At 37.6% G+C, this 22883-nt stretch overlaps 4 protein-coding genes and 1 pseudogene across 10 annotated transcripts; 2 read left to right on the top strand and 3 right to left on the bottom strand.

Moving 5' to 3' along the window:
• Positions 1 to 2275: 2275 nt before the first annotated feature.
• On the top strand, positions 2276 to 5301 carry LOC125189053 (leucine aminopeptidase-like). The gene is made up of 4 exons (XM_048086223.2): positions 2276 to 3333; positions 3898 to 4131; positions 4241 to 4567; positions 4786 to 5301. Exons 1-4 carry the CDS (start codon positions 2353 to 2355, stop codon positions 5080 to 5082), a joined length of 1839 nt encoding a protein of 612 aa, XP_047942180.1. The 5' UTR covers positions 2276 to 2352; the 3' UTR covers positions 5083 to 5301.
• Positions 5302 to 9768: 4467 nt separating this feature from the next.
• On the bottom strand, positions 9769 to 10296 carry LOC125187498 (photosystem II 5 kDa protein, chloroplastic pseudogene; annotated as a pseudogene).
• A 2427-nt stretch (positions 10297 to 12723) lies between these two features.
• Positions 12724 to 14059, top strand: LOC148926285 (uncharacterized). The gene is made up of 3 exons (XM_089059063.1): positions 12724 to 13216; positions 13284 to 13394; positions 13908 to 14059. Exons 1-3 carry the CDS (start codon positions 12724 to 12726, stop codon positions 14057 to 14059), a joined length of 756 nt encoding a protein of 251 aa, XP_088915189.1.
• A 735-nt stretch (positions 14060 to 14794) lies between these two features.
• Positions 14795 to 18636, bottom strand: LOC125189860 (uncharacterized). The gene is made up of 4 exons (XM_089059692.1): positions 15963 to 18636; positions 15565 to 15829; positions 15301 to 15485; positions 14795 to 15203 (listed from the first exon to the last, which is right to left on the bottom strand). Exons 1-4 carry the CDS (start codon positions 16050 to 16052, stop codon positions 14958 to 14960), a joined length of 786 nt encoding a protein of 261 aa, XP_088915818.1. The 5' UTR covers positions 16053 to 18636; the 3' UTR covers positions 14795 to 14957.
• Positions 18637 to 18763: 127 nt separating this feature from the next.
• On the bottom strand, positions 18764 to 22225 carry LOC125186284 (D-aminoacid aminotransferase-like PLP-dependent enzymes superfamily protein). Of its 7 annotated transcripts, none has more exons than XR_016130902.1 (9): positions 22031 to 22225; positions 21471 to 21976; positions 20872 to 20989; positions 20327 to 20451; positions 20090 to 20175; positions 19820 to 19929; positions 19699 to 19731; positions 19198 to 19431; positions 18764 to 19071 (listed from the first exon to the last, which is right to left on the bottom strand). XR_016130902.1 is itself a non-coding variant. In XM_089059689.1 (8 exons), exons 1-8 carry the CDS (start codon positions 22115 to 22117, stop codon positions 19357 to 19359), a joined length of 1140 nt encoding a protein of 379 aa, XP_088915815.1. In that variant the 5' UTR covers positions 22118 to 22225; the 3' UTR covers positions 18764 to 19356. The 7 variants fall into 7 exon arrangements, 5 of the variants coding, with proteins under 5 accessions (XP_088915815.1, XP_088915817.1, XP_047938595.1 ...); XR_016130903.1 differs by having other exon boundaries at positions 19274 to 19431; XM_089059689.1 differs by having other exon boundaries at positions 18764 to 19431.
• Between the last annotated feature and the right edge of the window lie 658 nt (positions 22226 to 22883).

Genomic DNA, 22883 nt, shown 5'->3' with positions numbered 1-22883 from the left:
AGTAGACTGGTCGTGACGCAGTCGGTTCTTTGTAGAAGAGAAATAGAATTTCACAACCTAGATAGGCTTTGGCTACCTATCGTGAAATGTTGCAGTGTCCGTCCGCATGTTTCCTTACCTTAGGAAATAAACGACACTGGTGTGGTATAGCACTGAAGGATCTAACAGTTGAGATAAGTCTTTCTTGCTATTTACCGAAAGACGAGGTCTCGGTGATTGTTATTTCTTAATCATTGTTGACATAACATTGAGCATACGATATTGATTATGCACTACTTTGATTTATCAAATGGTGCGGATTTTTCGCAATCCAAGAATCCTGATATCTTGGGTAGTGGTGATCAATGTCTAGAGGTGCTAGTATTGTTATTGCAATGAATCGTGTGCTGGGTGAGTCCAGTTTGATAATATCCTCAAGAGGTGTTCGAAAAAGGTTTATTATTCAGAAACCCGGCCGGTTGGAATTTATTCTAGAATAATAAATAAAGATTTTGAACTAGACAACTCTTGTAAAAAGATATTAATTAATTAAAGTCAAATAGCAGACTTAAATTAATTAATGGATATTTATATCTTAAACACGAGAAATAATAAATTAAAGAGGTAAAAGCCCAGATTACTCGTAATTTGGGATTGGACGGACAGTCAATATTATTATACTATAGTGGATGATAATAATATTCTGTTTGGACTTATATTAAATTGGGGCTCAATTTAATTAGTAAAAGTCCAACAGGTTTGGCCCAAGTCCAACCTCCATGGATCCCTAATATGGCCCACCATAACTCAATATAAAAGGAGATTAGAAAGGAGACTTAATTGAATTTTAATCATTAATTTTCGTGCTCCCCTCTGGGAGTGGACGAAAATTCGGTTTTTGACAAAACTGATATTCTGTCTTCTTTCTAATCAAGCCCTTTTCGATTCTGACAAGCTTTGCCCACTCAAAGGTCATAATCTGAGTTCGGGATACAAATTAGAAGATTTATGGTTGAGTACGAAGATCATCTCGTGGAGAAGGCGCAAGCAATCGACGATTCTTTGGAAAATCAGATCGGTAATTCTAAACCGTAGGAAATCATGAATTAGGGTTTTAATTCCTTAAACATGATTTATTTGTGTTCTTGAATGCAATTTGATTTGTTTAACATGTAGATAATTAATCCCATAATCGGTCAAATAGATCTGTAGATCTAATTTATTTGTGTATGCATGTCTTCCGCTGTGCAAGGGGCACCGATCTCCAGCATAAATAGTAATCTATTTTTAGGGGACAAAAAGGGAGTATCTACTTTACTTACTTTTTCTCACATCTCTCTGTAGTTTACCCTACTTTTTCTTCATATGTCTCTTATTTTATTACTTCCTCCGTCCCCCATAGTTTGTCACCATTTGATCCGGCACGGGTTTTAAGAAATGTAATAGAAAGTGGGTTGAAAAAGTTAGTGGCATATGAGTCCTACTTTTATATATTAGTTTTTTTTAATAAAATGTGAGTGAGAATGAGTTAGTGGAATATGAGGTCCACTACCAAAAATAGTAAAAGTGAAATGTGAGTGGAATATGAGGTTCACTACCAAAAATAGTAAAAGTGAAAGGTGACAAATTTTTAGGGACATACGGAAATGAAAATAAGTGACAAATTTTCAAGGACGGAGGGAATACATTTTATCCTCTTCTCTCTTATTTTACCAATTTCTTATAAAAATTTATAGCATTCATAAATAAGATTTTTTTTACCTACTTTTTCTTCGTATGTCTCTTGTTTTATTACTCCTTCCGTCCCAAGGAAGATGACCCCTTCCTTTGGCGGCATGATAATTTATGCAACTTTATTTTGTATGTAAAGTGAAGAGAATAAAGTAAGAGAGATGAATAACGTAGAGAGTAAGGTGTTTCCATTTTTACTAATGAGTCATCTTAATTAGGACAAAGCAAAAAGAAAAATGAGTCATTTTCAATGGGATGGAGGGAGTACTTTTTATCCTCCTCTCTTATTTTATTAATTTCTCATAAAAATTTATAGCATTCATAAATAAGATTATTTTTTTATCTACTTTTTCTTCTTGCTTCTATTATTTTTATCTGTTCCTACTTTTTATACTCTTTTTCTCTTATTTTATTAATTCCTCGCAAAAATTTATAGCAAAATTAATTTTTATAGACAGTAGTATAATATTTTAAGCTAAGTGCGGCGTAATAAACAAATGACTGATTCCTTATCTGGATTATCTTTATTCCCAAATTATTCTCTCTCTAATTTTTTAAACCCTAATTTGAGTTAGTGCTAAAACTCTTCCCTTGTTCCATTTCCATTACCATTACGCTCACCACGGCCAACTACCACTGATAATGGCTCCAATCGACCCCCACTCCTATGCAGACTCCACCCACCCCCTAACCACTCACGTCTCCCTCTCTTTCTACTTCGATTTCCCCTCCTCCACCATCGCCTCCTCCGCCCTCCTCTCCCTCTCCACCCCCCACTCCGGCCCCCTCATCCTCGACACCCGCTCCCTCTCCATCTCCGCCGTCATCGACCCCGTCACCGCCGCTCCCATCCCCTTCACCCTCTCCTCTTCCCCCGACGCCGTCCTAGGCCAATCCCTCACCCTAACCCTCTCCAATCAATCCAAATTACTCATTCTCTCCAAAACCTCGCCCTCTTCCTCAGCTCTGCAGTGGCTCTCTCCGCCGCAGACCTTCAACAAGTCCTACCCCTTCGTCTTCACCCAATGCCAGGCCATCCACGCGCGATCGATCTTCCCCTGCCAGGATACCCCCGCCGCGCGGATCAAATTCGCCGCCAAATTGAACATCCCGCGCTACCTCTCCGCGGTGATGGCCGCGAAGCATGTTGATCGCCGCGATCCTTCCGCCGGAGAGTGCGGCGGAGCGTGCGATGACTCAATTTGGTGCGCGGAGGGGAGGGTGGTGGAGGAGTTCGTGATGGAGCAGCCGGTGCCGCCCTACCTGTTTGCGTTTGCAGTTGGGGAGCTAGGGTTTAGAGAGGTTGGTCCGAGGACTAAGGTGTACTCGGAGGCTGTCCCTGCGGTGTTGGACGCTGCGGCTAGGGAGTTTGCGGGGTCCGAGGAGATGATCAAGGTCGGGGAGGCGCTGTTCGGGCCGTATGAGTGGGAGAGGTTCGATTTGTTGGTGTTGCCACCGAGTTTTCCGTACGGAGGAATGGAGAATCCGAGAATGACATTTTTGACTCCCACTGTGATCAAAGGGGACTCTACGGGGGCACAGGTTGTAGCTCACGAGCTCGCTCATAGCTGGACGGGGAATTTGATCACTAATAAGAACAATGATCATTTCTGGTTGAATGAGGTGAATTTGGTTGTTTGCTTCAACTGTATGATTGCTTATGCTTGATGTCAATAGCTTGTGATTTGTGAGCATGAATTTATTTGGCTTGATAGTGATGGAGTTAAATGCTGAATTGGTTTTATGTATTCCAGGTACAAGATGTATTGTTGCTTCGTGTCTAAGAATTACGAAATTTCAATACTTAACCAGCATAAATTGAAGTTCGTTCTATTTCTTGCATATTTCTTGACATTTTGAATCAGCTGTCTTGAATTTCTAATAAGTTGTGTAGTTTCTTTATAAATTTTTTTGTTGTACAAGAAATTAGTAAATGTATGGGTATTAAGTTTTTAAATGATTTGTAATTTGTGGCGTATTGGTTCAACTATCTTGGTTATGAGCCTAAGTAGAAACACTTGCTTAAGTAGTTATGAGCCTAAGTAGAAACACTTGCTTCATTTGAGTGTGATTCGCAAAATGAAGGAAATGCTGGCTTTCTCTTTTTCCAATGTGGTTCATTTTTTTTGCCTCAATACTGGATCAATTTCTAGTGCTTTGAGTTCATGATTGAGCTTGTGCCTGTAGGGTTTCACGACATATGCTGAGCGGCGAATAGTTGAGGTTGTTCAAGGAAAAGAAAGGGCCATACTTAATATTGGAATTGGTTGGAGAGGACTTGTCGAGCAAATCGAGAGGTTTAAGGATCGAATGGAATTCACGAAACTGAGGACCAACCAGCAAGGGGTGGACCCAGATGATGTATACTCTGAAGTGCCATATGAGAAGGGATTCCAGTTTCTGTGGCGCATTGAGAGACAGGTAAGGAGCTAAAACATATATTTTCTTTATCTTCCACTACTTGGTGATTGTATATGTTGCGCATCTTCATTGAAAGGCTTGATTTTAATTGTTTCTAATTTATGAACAGGTTGGGAGGCCTGCATTTGATGAGTTTCTTAAAAAATATATTGCCAACTTCAAGTTCCAGTCTATTGACACCGACATGTTTCTTGACTTCTTAAAAGCAAATATTCCTGGAATTGAAGATCAAATTGATCTAAAAGTATGGACTGATGGAACTGGCATACCTCCAGATGCAATGGAGCCTGCATCTGAAATCTATACAAAGATCGTTTCGTTGGCTAACGATTTTAAGTCAGGTACAATGCCAAATGAGGATGATGTTGCTCAGTGGGGAGGACAAGAATGGGAGCTTTACTTAGAAAATCTGCCTAAATCTGTCGAAGCATCACAGGTACAGTTTGAGAAACACAACTCGTGATCTATTTGTTTTAGATGTTGCTTCTCAATTATGTGATATATGTTTGATTTTCCTAGAATATCCTTCTTTGCTTTCTGTGTCATTAAGATAAGTGCAACTGACTTTAGTTGATCAATTCAACATCTACATCTCTTTACCATGTAGAATGCCAAATATCTGATACAAGTTTTGTCATGTTGGTTGTATCACAGCTAGCAGCTCTAGACGAGCGCTATAGGCTTGCAGAATCGAAAGATTATGAGGTCAAAGTAGCATTTCTTCAGCATGCGATTGCATCTAGGTGCTCTAGTTGCTACAACGAGGTTGAGAAAACTCTGAAAGAAGTTGGACGGATGAAGTATCTCCGGCCACTCTATAGAGCACTAGTCCAGGGTGCTGGAAAAGAAGAGGAGAAGATGTTTGCGAGGAGGGTTTTCTCTGAGGCTTGCGCAGGCTATCACCCGATAGCTAAGGGTGTGGTTGAGGCCATATTCGCCAAGCATTTGTAGGTTCCCCCCCTCTGTTTGTCTAGCTGAAGAGTACTGTTTCTATTCTGTTTAGCCTTGTCGAATAACTCGGTTGAGATGCGTTCAGCGTTTCTTTCTGACTGAATCTGCATAGAATTTTCCCTTTTGTGGAGTTGCTATACATGGCAATTGTCATTTCTGTAAAATCGACCGCTTAACTTTTTCTGCACAGTAGGGATGAAATGTGGTAATTTATCCAAATTGATGTATGTTTATGAAGAATATGTATATTAATATCCACCTGGGTATAGAAATAATACGAACCATATATTGGTATATTTGGATGCAATTTTAAGGTAGCTGAGTAAAATATGATACCAACGATGAAGCACTAAGCTTCTCTTCCAACCAACAGATCAGAGGTTTGAGTAATCACGGAATAGATGGATGAGATACCATTAGAGCATCCACAATGGGACGGCGATGACGCGCCCGATGCATTGTCCACCCCATTGTCCGCAAGTATGGGTGGGCGGACGATGCTGCGCCCTATGCCCATGCTTGACGATTAGTCTGCATACAATGAGGTGGACGAACTTCGTTCGGCCTATCGTCTGGCCCATTGCCGGCATTCGGACAATAGGTCATTTGATTTTTATTTTTATTCTCTTTTTACTCTATATATATCCCAATTTTCACCTTCATTCTCACACCTACCACTCCAATCTCTTCCCCCATCTCATTTTCTCTCACTATTCGAATATGAATCCCATCGGTTTCCCAAACCGGAATAGCCCTGATGGAATGCCAATGTTCAGTGGCTATTGTGCCTAATAGTCACCCCATTGTAGATGAGATGGAGTAATATTTATAATGAAAATATCGGTCAAAATGTAGAGAAAAAAAATTCTCTACTCAAGGAATACCAAGATTAATGCAGTTATGGAAGATAAGACTTGGAGACTAAGCAAATTATATTTTAGGTTTTATTTATTTCATAGTAGAATTAGTAGATTAAAAAAATATTAGGAGTAATTGTTTTTCCTTCTATAAATTAGGTTTTCCTATTTTGCTTATTTTCCTTTTAGTTATTTTCCTTTAGTTTTATTTTTCATAAGTTTAGGATTTACCTTTTCCTATATAAAGACCTCATTGTTGAACTAAAAAGACATACTCTGAATATATAATTTTGCATTGAGTTTTTATACTCTTAGTTCTCAATTCATTGAGATCTTTATTTATCAGTTCAGTCATTCTCCATACGTTTTTGCATCAATTGGTATCAGAGCATAATACCAAATGATGCAGTTATGGAAGATAAGACTTGGAGGCTAAGCAAATTATATTTAAGGTTTTATTTATTCCTAGTTAATAAAATTAGTAAATGAAAAATTATTAGGAGTAACTGTTTTTCCTTATATAAATTTGGTTTTCCTCTTTTGGTATATCCTATCAATAAATCTTTAAAAAGTGAAAACACATATGACACACTTCCAACCAGATGAATAAACAATTGAAACAATCTAGTGTGTGTGAGTTGACCAAGCGGTAGAGAGGTTCATAATGCCTGAGACCAAAGGTATCGAGTTCGAGTCCACTGTGGTGTGGCCTTTAAATTTATGTTCATTTGACCATAATTTTTTTTTGAAACAATCTATATATAAAAACACTATTAGTATATACTCCCTTCGTCCACCAATAAAAGTCTTATTTTCCCATTTTGGTCCGTCCACGAATAAATGTCCCATTTGGTGAACTACACAAATGGTACTTGATCTTTCACTTTCGCACAAAAATGGTACCTGATCTTTATTTTATATCGTGTTTGGTACCTATTAATCACATTTTAGTACCTGATAAGATTTTCACCCCAAAATGCCCTCTAAACAAATGCATTTTTCCATTTGTGTCATGAAGGATATTTTAGGCATAAACAAAACTAGTACCAAAAGTGATTTTATAATATTTTCTTTCATTCTCCTCACTCTTTATACTATTATTACTAATTATTATTAATATTATAAATTAATAATTAATTTATTTTTAATATCATTCAAATATACTTAAATATAATTATAGTTATAATTATATTATTTATTATAATAATATTATTGTTATAAATTAAAAACTAGTAGTAATTAATAAATAATTATAGTATAATAATTTAAATTATAAATCATATAATATTATATAATAATATTATTATTTATATTAAATTAATAACTAATCAATATAGTCTTAATAAAAATTTAAAATTGTGAATTGTATTCGTAGTGATATAAAGAGTTGAATATTTTTATTTAGGTGTTTCAACCCTAAAATGAGTATAAAATAATTTAATTAAAAAAATTCAATTGATTTAATTACTTCAAATAATTAATTTAATTAAGTGTTTTGTTCTTGATTTATATTATGAATACAATTAGATGTATGTATAAAACACTGAAAAGAAAGAAGAGAAAAAAAAGAGGAAACATAAACTAGGAGAAAAAAGGAAGAGAAAGGAATATAAAATACTAAAAAGAAAGAAGAAAATGTAGAAAAAAGAAAGAAGAAAAAAAGAAATAAGAAAGGAAGAAACAAATCACATCTTTAGTACTATTTAATTAAAATTTCCTAAAATATCCTCCATAACAAAAAAATCTCATACTCCCTCTGTCCCATTAAAAATGCAACGTTTTCCTTTTTTGATTGTCCCATTAAAAATGAAACGTTTCCTAAAATGGAAATAACTCTATCTCTACTTTTTCATCTCTCTTACTTTACTCTCTCTTCATTCACTCACAAAACAACACTACATAAAATCCCGTGCCGATTTCCAAATGTTGCATTTTAAGTGGGACGGAGGGAGTATTTGGTACTCAGGGTCATCTTTGTCATGGGTACCAAAAATGATATAAAATAAAGATCAGGTACCATTTATGTGCGAAAGTGAAAGATTAGGTACCATTTATGTAGTTCTTTTATTAATTTTGGTAATGGATCGCACATTCCACTAACTTTCTTTAACTTTAAAATTAATACTCACTCCGTCCCTTAAATTTTGTCATAGTTTGATCGGCCACGGGTTTTAAAAAATGTAATGGAAAGTTGGTTGAAAATTTTGGTAGGATGTGGGTCCTACTTTTAAAATATTAGTTTTATAAGTTAGTGGAATGTAGGGTCCACTACCAAAAATGGTAAAAAAGTGAAATGTGACAAATTTTGGGGGACGGACGAAAATGGAAAAATGTGACAAAATTTCAGGGACGGACGGAGTATATAAAAGTAGATCCACCTTTCACTAATTTTTTCCACTCACTTTTTAATACATTTCTTCAAAGTCGTGCCCGGCCAAATTGACTTTGTATATTGGTGGACGGAGAAAGTAGAAAGTTTCTCCTCATTCCATATACTCCTTTCCTCCCATAAAAATAAGAACATTTTTCATTTTGGGGTGTCCCATAAAAATAAGAACATTGTATTTTTGATGACTCCATTCTCTCTAATAAGGTGGGTTTCATTCTCCACTAATAATACTATAATTACTTTTGCTTTCTACTCAAAATTAGAACAAATCTTAATGTGGAGTATAAAGTTTTTAACCAATTACACACTATTAATAATGTGGATCTCAGTAGCACTACTTATACTATATTTTCCCTTTCTCTTTTACTTTTTCACATATCTCTCGTACTTTACCAATAGCATATTAAAACTCGTGATATTTACAACTTTGTTTTTTTTTTAAGGACGGTATTTATGCTAAATAGACATTCCTACAATAGCATAAATGATCATGATTAACAAAAGGGAACTTAAGCCAAAGAAATTCATTATCATAAACTCAAACTAAAGTGACAATCTATTACCATTTATAGCCACCAGATCTATTAAATGGATAGATGAATTTGTTTTATAGGATTAGAGTACGGATTGCTTGCTTACGGAGAAAATATTACTTGTAAAGGTATTTTGTTATTCTGCCTAAATTGACATCATTGACAATGGGTAAGCAAATGCTAACACATTAGCAAGCTAAATAACTAATGTAACCTAGCAACTTGCAAAACAAATTCAATGTTGAGTATCAAACCACATCAAGCACAAATCGACATGTATTGATAATTTGTTAAAAATGCTTGTCACTGACGAGCAATAAATTTTAAATTGATATGCAATACGTGAACTAATTTTTGAACATTAATCACGAATAAGGAATCAATGAAATTGATATATAATTTCAGACCTAGAAACAAGCAATAAAACACATGCAACTAAGTAATTTAATATACAAAGCCGTATTAATCTACGAAAATAAAAAAACTAATGAAACAAGGATTCTATAAGAGTGATATGCAATTGTCCATTCAGATGCAAGCAATAAAAAAAATATAACCAAGCAAATTGACGTATGGAATCCATACAAGCAATTCAGGAAAATGATACCCTTACAAGCAATTTTTTCTTCATAAACAAGCAATTTGTACTCTAATAGTACAAAACAATATCATCCATTCAATTAAGAGATTGAATGACTATTACTGACGGCAGGTTGTGACTCTAACTATAGTGTGTGTCACCATAGTATTCCCCACAAAAGACAATGTTCAACATCCTTTATGAATATAGATAAAATAAAAATTTCATAGACAAATTCATTGTTTAAAATTTAGTATTAACAATAAAAATATGTGATTATTTATAAAACTAATGTGCGAAGGATTTTTTTCAAGCATAAGTATAGTCTTCAAAAAAGAAGGCCAGCCACTCTATCCATTATATGTTTCACCTAAACAAATCACTAGCATTTAAAAATAAATAAAAGCATACCATAATTTAGCAAACAAGAATACGATTTTACATCATTGATTAAGAAACATTAAAATTAAAACATTGGATCTCATATTAACATCAATTGCGACAAATACGAGCCGTAGGCATTGTGACACAAATCGGCGCGTACTTCTTCTTAGCCTCCGCGCTTCCGCGTTTCGGCTCTTCGGCCATTGCGATTGTCGTGATGGAGGATGCTGCAGCGGCCACGACAGCCAACACGAGGCCCCGTCTCGTGTTGCTGCTCTCAGCCACCACCGCCTTCACAGAGTCCATGGAGGCCTTAATGGCCAATGGGCCACGGCGGTTGGTGGCTGTGACCGTTTTTGCAGCGGCGGCGCCACCCAAGAAGGAGGCGGTCATGGTCATGGTCATGGATGATGCCATAGCAAATTGATAGAAGGGATGTGTTTGTGTGTGTTTGTGATGATTTTGTGATTAATGGTTGGTGTTATATTTGAAACTTGGGTGTTGGTCATTCATGTAAATATGATCCGTTTATCCTATCCGGAAAAGTGAGGTGGATCTAATTGTTTTGTTCCACGTGTGAAGGTATATCTAACTTCGTTTAAATAATAGTGATTCTCATTTCTTGTGGTGGGCTCACTATGCATCCTTTCAACTTTCTACATTTCATGTTCAAATAGTTCTTGCGGAAGAGTTTTTTCCATATAGTATAAGAAATGTGGATTAAAATATAATGGGATTTATAAGAGTAAACACTATGTCTACAAATTTGACAGGAAGAACAGAAGAGTAGAGCACGAAATGCAAACAAGGATCCAGAAATTTAAAAAAGTTGGGACTAAAATTTAACGACGATGCATCGTTACATCTCTGTTATCTTTGGGATGGTCTGCCTTCATCCAAACGCATACAAGATTATCAATTTATAGATTAGAAATAAATATTACTACATTTTTAGATTAATACGAATACAAATAAATTATAAGGATTTTGTGAAATAAACTAGTAGTATTAAAATACCACTCCCTCCTTTCCATAGTAATAGAGTCATTTTGTCATTATAGTACACATTAGAGTCATTTCCTTTTATAGTAAAAGTCAACACATTTTTCCACACTACTTTACTCTCTCTTACTTTTTTCTCTCTTCATCTCTCTACCTTTTTCATTTTCCACTTTATTCTCCTTTTACTTAATTATTCATCTAATACAATTTTTCTTAATCTCCGTGCCGAAAAGAAACGCCTCCATTACATAGTAATGGAGGGAGTAGTTAATACTATATAAACATAATACTACTAATTATAAATACAAAAAATTAATACACATATTATTACATAAAAAAAAAAGTTTTAATTGTAATTAAAGATATTTTATCCTCCAAATCTTCTTAATAAATAAATAAAGATTAGTAAAATATAAAACTTTTCTCCACCCTCTTTAAAAACAATTTCTACTATAAAACTGTTTATAATACTATCGTAAACTATACTACTACGAGCATCTCCAAGGGAAGAGGTATATGAAGAGGTAAAGAGAAATAACTACCATATTTACCTCTTCTATATAAAATTTCATTCTCCAAGAGAAAGTGTATATGAGAAGGTATTATACATTTTTTCATTTTGAGAAGATATCTTTACCTCTTCTTGGAACAAAAGGTAAAAAGTTAGTTATTTTTATTTACCTTTTTCATTTACCTTCTTCTCTTGGAGTCCATTACTTTTTGAGAAGGTAAATGAAAAATGTAACTTCTCAATTTACCTTTTCTACTATTAAATTCCTAACCAATTGAATTTTAAACCTCTTTCATCAGGAATCCCAATTCATTATGACATTTTCCCCTTTTTCACCGGTCCGGATCACCTAATGCATTCCCTAATCCATTTCCTCTTCCACCCCTCACAAACATATTATATTATAGTGGGGTTCACTCTCATGTATGTGAAGGGTGGAGGAGAAAATGAATTAGGGAATGCATTAGGTGATCCAGATTGCTTTTTCACCATCCTAATAACTCTCTCTCTCTTCCGCCCCATTCCCTCTCTCCCCCCCATTCTCCACCACTCGACTCCTCTCAGTAAAAAAGGTGGACGCCACCGGCAAGCAGAGGCGAAGCTAAGATTTTTGAGGTGGGGGCCAAGTTACTTATAATAATTATAGTATAGAGTATATTTTTCGATATTGGTGATATCGGAAGTTCGTAAGAGCCAATATTTTCAATTTTGACATATGTATAATACTCTTCGTTCCATAAAAATATAGGCAGTTGATATGATACGGGAATGAAGACAAAATTGGAAAAAGTAAGAGAAAGGAGAAGAATGATAGTTAGGGCGTGTTCACTTTGTGTTTTTTTTTCCCAAATCTTGCAAGAAATAGGCCAAATATGACCGTTTGCTTTACATGTTTTCGTTTCTTTTGAGCTGCTAATTAGGGGTCGGCCCAAACTGTTCACGCTAATTGGGCGGCATCTAAATCTTTCAAATTTGAATAGATTTGGAGATGCATTGGCGACTGTGTCAAGATTTGGAGTGGAAATCATTATTTTGCCCCTCATTCCACCTCTTTTACCTTACCTCTTGTAGAATCACAAGGGCAACGTTCCTCCATTGTCGGCATCGCACAATCGAAGGTCGAATTCAATTGCAACATTGGCAGGCGAGCTAGGAGTTGTGTCGAAGGTGCGTGTGTTCAAAGATATACTTCTTGTACACCGTGTATGTGCTTGTTGGTTGATTTTGTGAGAATACTCTTTGTGTGTTTTCGTCTGTTTTTGGAGTTGTGGTGGTTAATTTGGGCGTTCAATTTGTGGTGTTGTTGTTTTTGGTTCATAATTTTTACATTTTTTGGTCTACAACATCAGATGCCGGGTAATAGTTTAAATTACACACGAATTTATATGCTTCTCGAGGACATACTCACCAATTACCGCACACAAACAACCATACTAATTCATAAGTACATGAGCGCTCGTTCTCGCCGTAGATTTCGTGAATGGGCGAGAAGCTATAGTGTCATTGCTAGGACCCCAAAACAATTGGAACACATTGACCGTCTTCTTCACTTAACTAATGCGAATTGCATTGCTAATATGCAAATGGACCGTAACACCTTTGGTCCTTTATGTTGCCTTTTAAAAGAGAGGGGTGGGTTACGTGTGGGTAAATCTCTGGGAGTGGAGGAACAGGTTGCCATTTTCGTTGGCATCCTAGCGCACCACAAAAAAAATCATAAGGCTGGGTTTGAATTCTGGAGATCTGGAGCCACAATTTCAAGGTATGTGCACAAAGTGCTAGCTGCTGTATTGAGTCTGCATGAGGTGCTGCTGGAGAAGCCAAATCCAGTGATGAGTGATTGCACTGACAATCAGTGGAAATGGTTTAAGGTAAATGGTTTGCATTGTATTATGTTATTCTGTATATTTACAGATAATCTAAGCAGGTTGTCTAATTGTGCAAGGGTGTCTGGGTGCCTTGGATGGTACACACATTAATGTGATTGTGAGTACTGATGATAAACCGCGGTTTCGTTCTAGGAAAGGCCAAATATCTACCAACACTCTCGCGGCTTGTGAGCGGAACCTGCAATTTGTGTATGCATTACCTTGATGGGAGGGATCTGCTGGGGACTCCCGTGTGCTGAGGGATGTTGTGAGTCGGGTTAATGGGTTGAAGGTTCCAAAAGGTGATGTGTGGGTGTGGCACACATGACTAGTGCACTGTGTGCTATATCTTTTGTTCTTCCTAATGAGTTTACTCATACATGACTATGTTTGGTACACAAGTTGTTATTACTTGTGTGATAATGGCTACGCGAATAATGAGGGCTTCTTGACACCATTCAGAGGCGTACGATATCATCTCAAAGAATGGGCCACCGGAACTGACGCACCTTAGAATGCCATCGAGCTGTTCAATATGCGACACACAAAAGCAAGAAATGTCATTGAGAGGGCGTTTGCCGTTTTAAAGATGCGATGGGGGATCCTCCGAAGTGCATCCTTTTATCCAATTAAGATGCAAATCCGGTTGATAATGGCTTGCTTTCTCTTGCATAACTTCGTACGCCGTGAAATGGCAATAGATCCAATCGAATCAGAACTTGACAGTGCAGATTTAGGTCCGCTCAACAATGGTGATAATGGTCCCGCGGAATTTGTGGAATCTGTTGAGCCATATAACGAGTGGAACCAAAAACGCCATGACATAGCTGAGGAAATGTGGTTGGATAGATGATCAACCACATTAACCCAATGCCTATTGTTGATTTTTGTATTTATTACTCTGTTCTTGTATTTGGATAGTGGACATCCGAACATTATTTGCTTTTATAAGTGTGTGTTTGATTTTGCGAAGTCGGTTGTTGAAGATTTGTTTCGTTTACTTTTCAGTAGCGTGAACCGGCGAAGATGGATATGATCCCAAAGTGCTTCTGTGGCGAGGGTAGGATGTGCAGGCGAAAATGCAAACAACCCTGGACGCTACTACTACAAGTGCCCATTGGGTAACAATCACACCCGATCATTCATATGGTGTGACGAGTACGTTGATATTGATCTGCATGGGAAAGGAGACAATCCTTTTACCTCAACTGCCACTTCTACACATATACCCGAGGTTGAACATCACTACATCAAAGAAACTACACCCGAAATTGAACACCACTTCATCAAAGAAACTACACCCGAAATTGAACACCACTTCATGAAAGATTCTACACCGGATTCAGTGTGCATTGTTTGTGGCTTGATCAAGAAACAACTTGAGTTCATGGCCATCATAGTATTCAGATTCATGGCGATTGTATTCGTACTATTTGGTATTTTGCTAGGAAAGATGTATTAGCTATTAGCCATGTTTGATGTTATTATGTCTTTTTGTATTAAGTACTTGACAATGTCCCTATTCGAACACATATTTTGTCTAATTTGACTGTACAAATGGGAAGGTAAAGAGAAGCCATCATTTAAGCATCAGAGGTTGCATAAGGGGTTACATACCAAAAACATTGTAGCATATATTGACACGAAAAAAAAAGAACCATACGGCTAAACAAGTCTAGCTTCAATTAGTTCATACTACACATCCGTCTATTACATACCATAGCAAAATAGCCTAACAAAAGGGCAACTGTTCACATAGCTTGCACCAACGTCACACGGAAGTGGAGCTCTCTATAATCCACAGGCTGGAACACACAATGGCAGCCAACCTTAATGTCGTTGTCACGGATGAAACGAAGCCATCCACCATGAACAAAGTAATTGTCGTTTTGCTTGGTCACTCGCATCTCCCACGTTTTGTAGTATACTGTGAACAACGCCTCAAACTGATGCCCTTCCTTGGCAATGTGTGCAGCCCAAAAATCGTCGGGGATCACCTGTTTGAATGGCGTAGGATTATGAATCAGTTCATTATAACAATTCGAACAATTACAAATTCCCCTGTTCAAACATGAATTCCGCCTTTTAACTTACGAGATGATTATCCTTCAATGTCCGCGTCATAGTGACGGCAAACGTAGGCAGCGGCATAGTTGTAAGTATCTCAAGCTCAATGTCTGATCCTTCAATGGAGTCATCATCTTCCTGATCCGAGAGAAACCACTCGTCGAGCGAATCAATGTCCGCCTCTGGAACATCTTCATCCGCACCAGCCCCACCTATGTACAAGTTGCATACGTGATTGAAAAAGTAAGCAACATGTATGGGTTACACAAACATAAAGGCAAGGTTACCGACCATCGAAGTCACGGGTTGGAATGCATCCAGACATGAAGTTGTGGCGATCAATGTGAAACACCCCACGGCCAATGTAGATGAGGTTTAAGGAGTCGAAATTCTCCAAATGCACTATGTACACAAAGTTTGCCCATCCATCGTCAAAGTATAGACCGCTATCTCTCTCCTTCATTTTAACCGGCCATTGAAGGCCACTCGGCATCACCAAGTAACATTGCTGCGGAAGCAATTCACCGTAGCGGGTCACCCATTCCGATGGTGTACGCTAACACATAAACCAATGGACTAAATTAATCCCAATTTTAAGGCTACATTCTACAAAAGTTGTCCATCATCTTTAATTGAACTATGGATTCTAGATTGTAGGTGGTTACACACAATTGTAGACAATAACTTACCATGTTATTTGCGTGATGAGCCGCGTAGTATGTTTTCGAGAACCGCGGGTAATGGCGGGGGTTAATGTCCGGTCGACCTCCGTTATTCATGGTGAACGACGATCGGCGCGCTCTGTCTAAGGATGAGAGTGGTTGGAGGATTGTAGGGGGCACCGTTTGATTGAATGGTTAGGGTTATGTTAAGCAAGACCTAACTCATTAATTAGTCTTGTTTCCCACCAAGTCATGACCTCATGACCCGTCCCATTCAACACATCCCATTGGATCTTAAATAAACCGTCCAACTTCCCCCTTGCCCCCTTCATTAGATTTTGACTAGATTGGGTGGTTGGGGTTTACTTGAGAGGGTGTAATTGAGGTAGTTATATGTCAATCAAATTAAATTGTTGACCATTGAAGACAACAACTTTACCTTCCCCTGTTCTAGGAGACAATCGACATTCTTCAGCAATCTCACATAATATCTTTATCTTCTTGCTTCCCATTCTCGCATACCATGCCTCTTAATATTATGACTCAAGAAAAGTGGATCTGCAAGGGGCAATGGACGTTGGAGTTAGATGCACTTTTTACTTCGATCGTTCTCCGGCAAGCTAAGGAGTTTAAGTACTCTATCATAATAACGGTCTCGAAGTGGTTCCTTCAAGCGGTGTATGATGAATTGAACGCAAAGGCGGGAGGTCGGAACTTCTCGATGCAAAAAATCAAGGAGCGTCTGCAGTTCTACAAGGCTCGGTATCACACATTCAAGGTGTTGGTCGGCAACAACAATGTCCAGTGGGTACCCAACAATCGGTGCATTACCGCGACCGACGAGGTTTAGCTCCAGTTGATAGAGGTATATTCGTTTTTATGATGTTTGTGTATCTTTTTTGTAATCCTAAGTGCAAAGTCGGCATGCTTTTGTTTTAAATATTGCTTTGAGTCATATTAGTAATAAGTTCCACCATTGGCGTTGTAGCAAGATTCGTTTGTGGCATTCCACTACTACCGCGATGAGCCTATGCTCAACGAGCTCACGCAGATGAATGGAATGCTTGATGTAAAAGTTGAGCCGCCCACGGAGGTCATTCAAATATCTTCCGATGCGGATGAGGAAGCAGAGGATATGTGGCTCGATGAGGATGACTGGTTTGAGCAAGTGGAAGAGGACGCGATCGACTTGACCTACGAAGAGGAAGAGGAAGAGGAGGAGGAGGTTAATTCCCTTGTCCAAAACAAAGGCAAACAGCCACGTCGGAAGCTGTTCAGTGATCCCACTGCCCCCTCTGCTCTGTCGGACAGACTGTCCACAACAATGCCTCCTCCGAACAAGCTCAAGCAACCTTCGAAGCTACATCCCATGGACCCCCCTCGTCGGTCGCGATATAGTCCAGGTGTTAGCTCATGTGCTTCATCTTCACCATCCTCGAAGGCACCCCGAGGTCCGAAGTGGGGCGATTGGTAGGTGGCATCTCATTTGTGGCATTCAGATGTTGTGTTTTTATCTATCTTCCGGACATTGCATGCTTTTGGCTTTCTGTTTAAACGGCTGACAATGTAGTATTGTATAATTATGGGTCATGTTTTCAAATGTGTTTCATAATAATGCATCTCATCTTGCCACTCAACATATGGAACGATAAGCTACAAAAGATCATATAATATATATCAAAAAGTTAACAATCATTTGGTGATGTAAAGTGACCAAATATGTGCGTCCATATTTGGCCGAACTAACACACATGAAGTTTAGGGGTTCAGATTTACAAAATACCTAATAAGACATCAACTGTTCAAACATAACCCACACTATACTAGAAGGGCATAGAGAAGCCAAGCAAAAGGTGTTGACGTCGACCATCACCTACTACTGCTACCGCAGTCAAAAGAGAAGCACGCGCATCATACCCACATTCAGGATGCCGGTAGGTTCTACTGCCTAAAAAATCTCAGCACGTACCCCAGTTTGGCATCATCTTCCATACCCATGAAGACTTCAAGCCGTTGAGGCTTTTCAATAAGAATGTCACACAACTCATACCTCTGCTCGCTTGTGATACCTGCAACAGTGCCAAGTTTGCGATGTATAGTTTGCCTTGCTTGGCCCAAATCAAATTCGTATCCAATCCTGTTAGATATCACATCATTATTGGTCTCAGAGTGCATATGATCTAAGAACTCCAGCAACATAATATCAGTGTGATCGGATTTCCGCTTTTTCGGTGTTTTTTTGAATGTAGTTCAAGCTGTTCACTCTGTCCAGTGCTTTTCAGAGTGGTGGCTTTCCGGAGTTGCACTGGAAGGGGGGTGCATCAAACAAGTTGTCAAGGTTGACAACGTAGTTGTTCGATGGATCATCATTCGGATGATCATACCGAGCCGCATTCTCACTCCTCAATGCAATGGCCCCAGTGGCGCGATCTTTGCCAAAGATTTGTGTCCAAACATCATACAGCGGCCATGATTCTAGTGGCCGATATATAATGGCACATAGGGCTTTTCGGATCAAATTTGTGTCTTTCAGCCGCTATAATCCAGGTATTGTCTCTTCGACTTGCTATAATGGCACAGAGGGGTATTCGGCTGTATGATGTTTGGACACAATGTATAATGATAAAAAAAAGTAAATCATGATAATCCATCTATGATTCTTGATTCTTGAGTGGCATGTGATTTTAGTAGGAGTTGTTAAGTGGAATAAGTAGATAGAAAACATTTTAATGATGAGAGAGAAATTTATTTCCAAATATAGAAAATGTACATCTTAGGTGAGACAAGCTAAAAAGAATAGGTGGACATCTTGAATGAGACTAAAGGAGTACATGATAATCCATCTATGATTTATGATTGAGTGTGAGATTATTTTAATTGTAGTGGAGTGGCTATGACTAATTATCATATGATTATCCATCTAGAATTAATTGTGAGATTCAATGTCATGATCTAAACATAATACATATTTAGGGAATCCCTAGATATAATCTTACAAATCGAATAGCCTCTTCTCTTGATGGTAAAAGAGAGAACTCCAAACACACCTTCTCCGATGCATTCTTTAGATGCCTCTGCCCTTATAGAGTGCACACAAGTGTGTCCGGTTTTGCCAAGAAACAGGGAAACGTGCAACCTATATCCGATGACAAGGAACCAAACTCACATTAACGAAACGAAGCAAGCTTACAAAGGAACTAAAGTGAGCATTGCCTATGAATGTGTGAAGTTGTTCAATGTGCTTTTGTCCTACAAAACTCACATAGTAAGTTTCTTCACCACCCGTAGAAGAGAGCTTTAAACAAATGAACACTTTCTATTTTAGGGTCATGAAGAACCTGTTCCTTAGACAACAACAACTTTGTCTTGAATGCGGATTATGGCATTAATATGATTGCTTCATCAACGGGCTCAATGGAGGTCACACAATGGGCCATCCTTCCCAAAACGAAGCAATGGGATATGACTCAACACTGGCTCTCTCCAAAATCTCCTTCTGCCAGAGGATAAAACTCAAAATTGCTTCATATCATTGGAAGACAACGAAACAGCAAACAAAACATAACTATTACAATTACAACATCCCATTTTTTCTGCTAAACTTTGTCCGTGTATATACCAATATAACGATGTCGCTTTACCCTAAAACCCTTGAGAAGATTAAGGATGTTTTAATGGTGAAATGTTAAAACATTGTGCTGTAATTGTGATGTTTCTGGAAATTGCAAAGTTGGGTAATTGGCAAGATGAAGCCATAGAATACCTGTAACATTGATGTGATCATCCCAGGTCTGTTCTGTTTCAATGCACAGCAGAAAATTTACTTCTCTGGATAGCCCGAAAACACAAACTCATTTTAACAGCCTCTACATATTCACTCTTACCTGAAATCTTTTCTCCACCCATTGTATCTCCTTCCAACTACTTGATTCAATGGATTCCCAAGCACACGGAGCTTGGATTGTCTCTACAGGCTGTATAATCCTAAGACCATCTGTCAGACAAACACAAGCCACAGCAGATCTTTAATTAATGATAGCAACCAATACCTAATCGAAAGCCCACAAGCACGGATTCTACTTGGACTGAGGCCAGTTTCACAAGTAAAGACGAACAGCGTTGAAGCGCTGCTGACATGATAACCGATAACTTACTTGTGACAAACGCTTCCAACCACAAGTCGCGCTTCGACCATGATGGTGAAACTTCTTGAAAAGGAATTCCATTACTTAAACATATGCTGCAAAAAAAATGAGTTTTTCGCAATAGAATAGTGATAATTTACTTTTAAGGGAAACTCATTGGTTCTGAGAACAAGTTTCCGAATTAGAGGAAAATTGAAGGCACACGTGCAAGAAAGAGAGACTGTTTCACGGCAGGAAATGACTTACTCTCTAATTACTTGGCGCACAACTCCAGGAAGAACACCGTCACTCAAGGGAGCAGTCTGAACTTCTATACCACTCCAGCTTTGTAATTCACTCTGTTCAGCATGACTAGCATCTTCATCTTTCTCCTGCAAGCAAATGACAAATGGACTTTATATTGAATGAGAAAATACAACTTAAATGAACTCGAGTTCAAAGTTTTCCAGCAAAACTGGACCACATATCGATATAGGTGCTGAAAATTACCAATCGATTACAAAAGTATTACACAAATTGCTTCTTCTCACACAGTATCGAGTAACAAGAACTAGTTATTATTGACACTCGATTATAAAAGATACTATTACACAATTGCATCAGTTTACGACTAAAGAAAGTCTCCCAAATTTTAAAAAGGTAGATCAAAGTAATTTTACAACACAATTGCAAGGGTTCTACTCACTCCCAAGGAATCACAATCTATGTTAACAAATCAGCAAAAACGCAACCAAGTAACTAAAGACAAATTACAGGTTAACGGAAAATAATATTGACAAGTGACCACTCACCTTCAAGCTAATAATGAAAAAGTTCGTCAGACAGCCTTCCAGTATTCGTTCACCATCATTTGATAACAAAAGCTCAGTAACGGAAGGTGGCCTCAACCTCTCCAAGCTCTTCCTCAGCCTATTCAGAGAAACTATATCAGAAAATCAATAAATATACCATAAAAACAAACAAAATGCATTTGATATACCTCGTCTCACAACCACTAAATGGTCACGGAATCCAAGTGTCAAAAATTCTAAATCTAGAACACCAGGAAATTACTTTACATGAACAATGCACAAAATATCCCATAATCATTCATTTCAGCACGGCAGCACACACAAACTAAACTGTACATACACATACTGACCGAATCCAAATGAAGTGAAAATCCTAAATCTAAAACACCGGTAAACCACTTTCTACAAACAATGCAGTCCATATTTACACACATACCTACAAATCCTAAATATAAACCACCAAGAAACCACTTTCCTCAAACAATATAGTACCAAATTTACACACATACTTAAAAAATCTAACTGTTGCAAAATCATAATCTAAAACACTTAGAAACCACATTCTACAACATAATCCCATTAAATTTCATGCCACTAACCCAAAAGAGTACCTGACCCAATCAGCATACTTTGCATTCGCAAAATCCCTTCCACGGCCCACGAGTGCCAAGCGATTTGCACACTCTCTAGACCCAAAAGCAGCCGGAATGTAGCCGCTTACGTGTAAATACACATCCAACACCTCAGAAATCCGTCCTTCATCAAACCTACCTCCACATAAATCCAAAATCCTCCCATTTCCACTCAGAAGCACAGTAATCGCCAATTCCTCCCCCAAATTCCTCCCCATGAGAGCTAAAGGCATCACCTTTCTCATGGAATCACGAACTAGAGACCTAATCACCGAGTCCCACATCGCTGAACGGGTCGACAATTCCCAAAATGTAGTAGTATCATTTATGGGGTTTTGGAGTAATAAATCAGGCTTTTCTCGCAACAACAATTTGAAGGAATTGGATATCCTACTTAGATGCCTTTCCCAGAATAAGAGCTGCGAGACATTGCTGTGGGTGCGAGTGGTTGTGTATGCACCTGATTTCAAAAGCTAATTAATCAACTTAGGGTGGAAATTTCTGCAAAAAAAATTAAAGAAATGAACCTGGTTGAGCTTCGAGGAAAGCTGCAACTGGAGGAATGTCAGGTGCAGGTGATACGACGCCGTTCTTGCATAGAAATCGGTGGGCATGAGTCATTAGGTGTGTTTATGAATATGAATGGAGAAAGAAGCGATCTTGTTGCGGAATTAGACTTCACTTACTGTCCTCCGCCAATTCCCTTGTAACGCAACAATTATAATAGGACCTCATATCTGTATTCAGTTTAATGTATATATTTGTATACAAAGTTCATACTTTCCATTCTCTTTATAATTTAGGTAGTCAAATATTGTTTTTATTTTAAAATACTTATAAAAATATTTTTATATTTCATTTTTTAAATAGTTTATTCTTTCATATTGATTCACACATTATATTTATTTTTATTTGGAGATGTTTCTATTTGATATTGACAAATATGCAAAATATTCAATTTGAGAAAATTCAAAATTTTAATTTAATTTAGAGATATTAGTATTTAAAAAATGAAATATAAAAATATTTATAACATATTAGTTATAATTTATAAGTATTGAAATACAGAGTCTCATTATATGCAAATCCACTCCTTATTGCCAAACCGCAGAACCATATCAATTAGGATTTTTAGATTTAGTTTTTTATGGATTAGATGCGCAAATTTATAAATTATTTTCGCCTTCATCACGAACCTATTTTAATTCATCCCAAGGAAAATAAGTCATACTAACATATTACGAAGATTTAACTTCATTCCAGAATATGTCCAGAGCCTTTGTCCTAGCGGCAAGGAGCTTAGACATCAATGTATGAGGTGCCGAGTTCGAGCCCTCTTAACATCAGTTGTAATTTCCTCCTTTCTTAGGAGTTTATATA

The sequence above is a fragment of the Salvia hispanica genome, chromosome 5 (assembly GCF_029641045.1).
Source record: "Salvia hispanica isolate PSC_SH4W2 chromosome 5, Shi_PSC_v1, whole genome shotgun sequence".
NCBI lineage: Eukaryota > Viridiplantae > Streptophyta > Magnoliopsida > Lamiales > Lamiaceae > Salvia > Salvia hispanica.
Note: the sequence above shows the minus strand (reverse complement) of the source record. Positions and strands in the feature narration are given on the sequence as shown.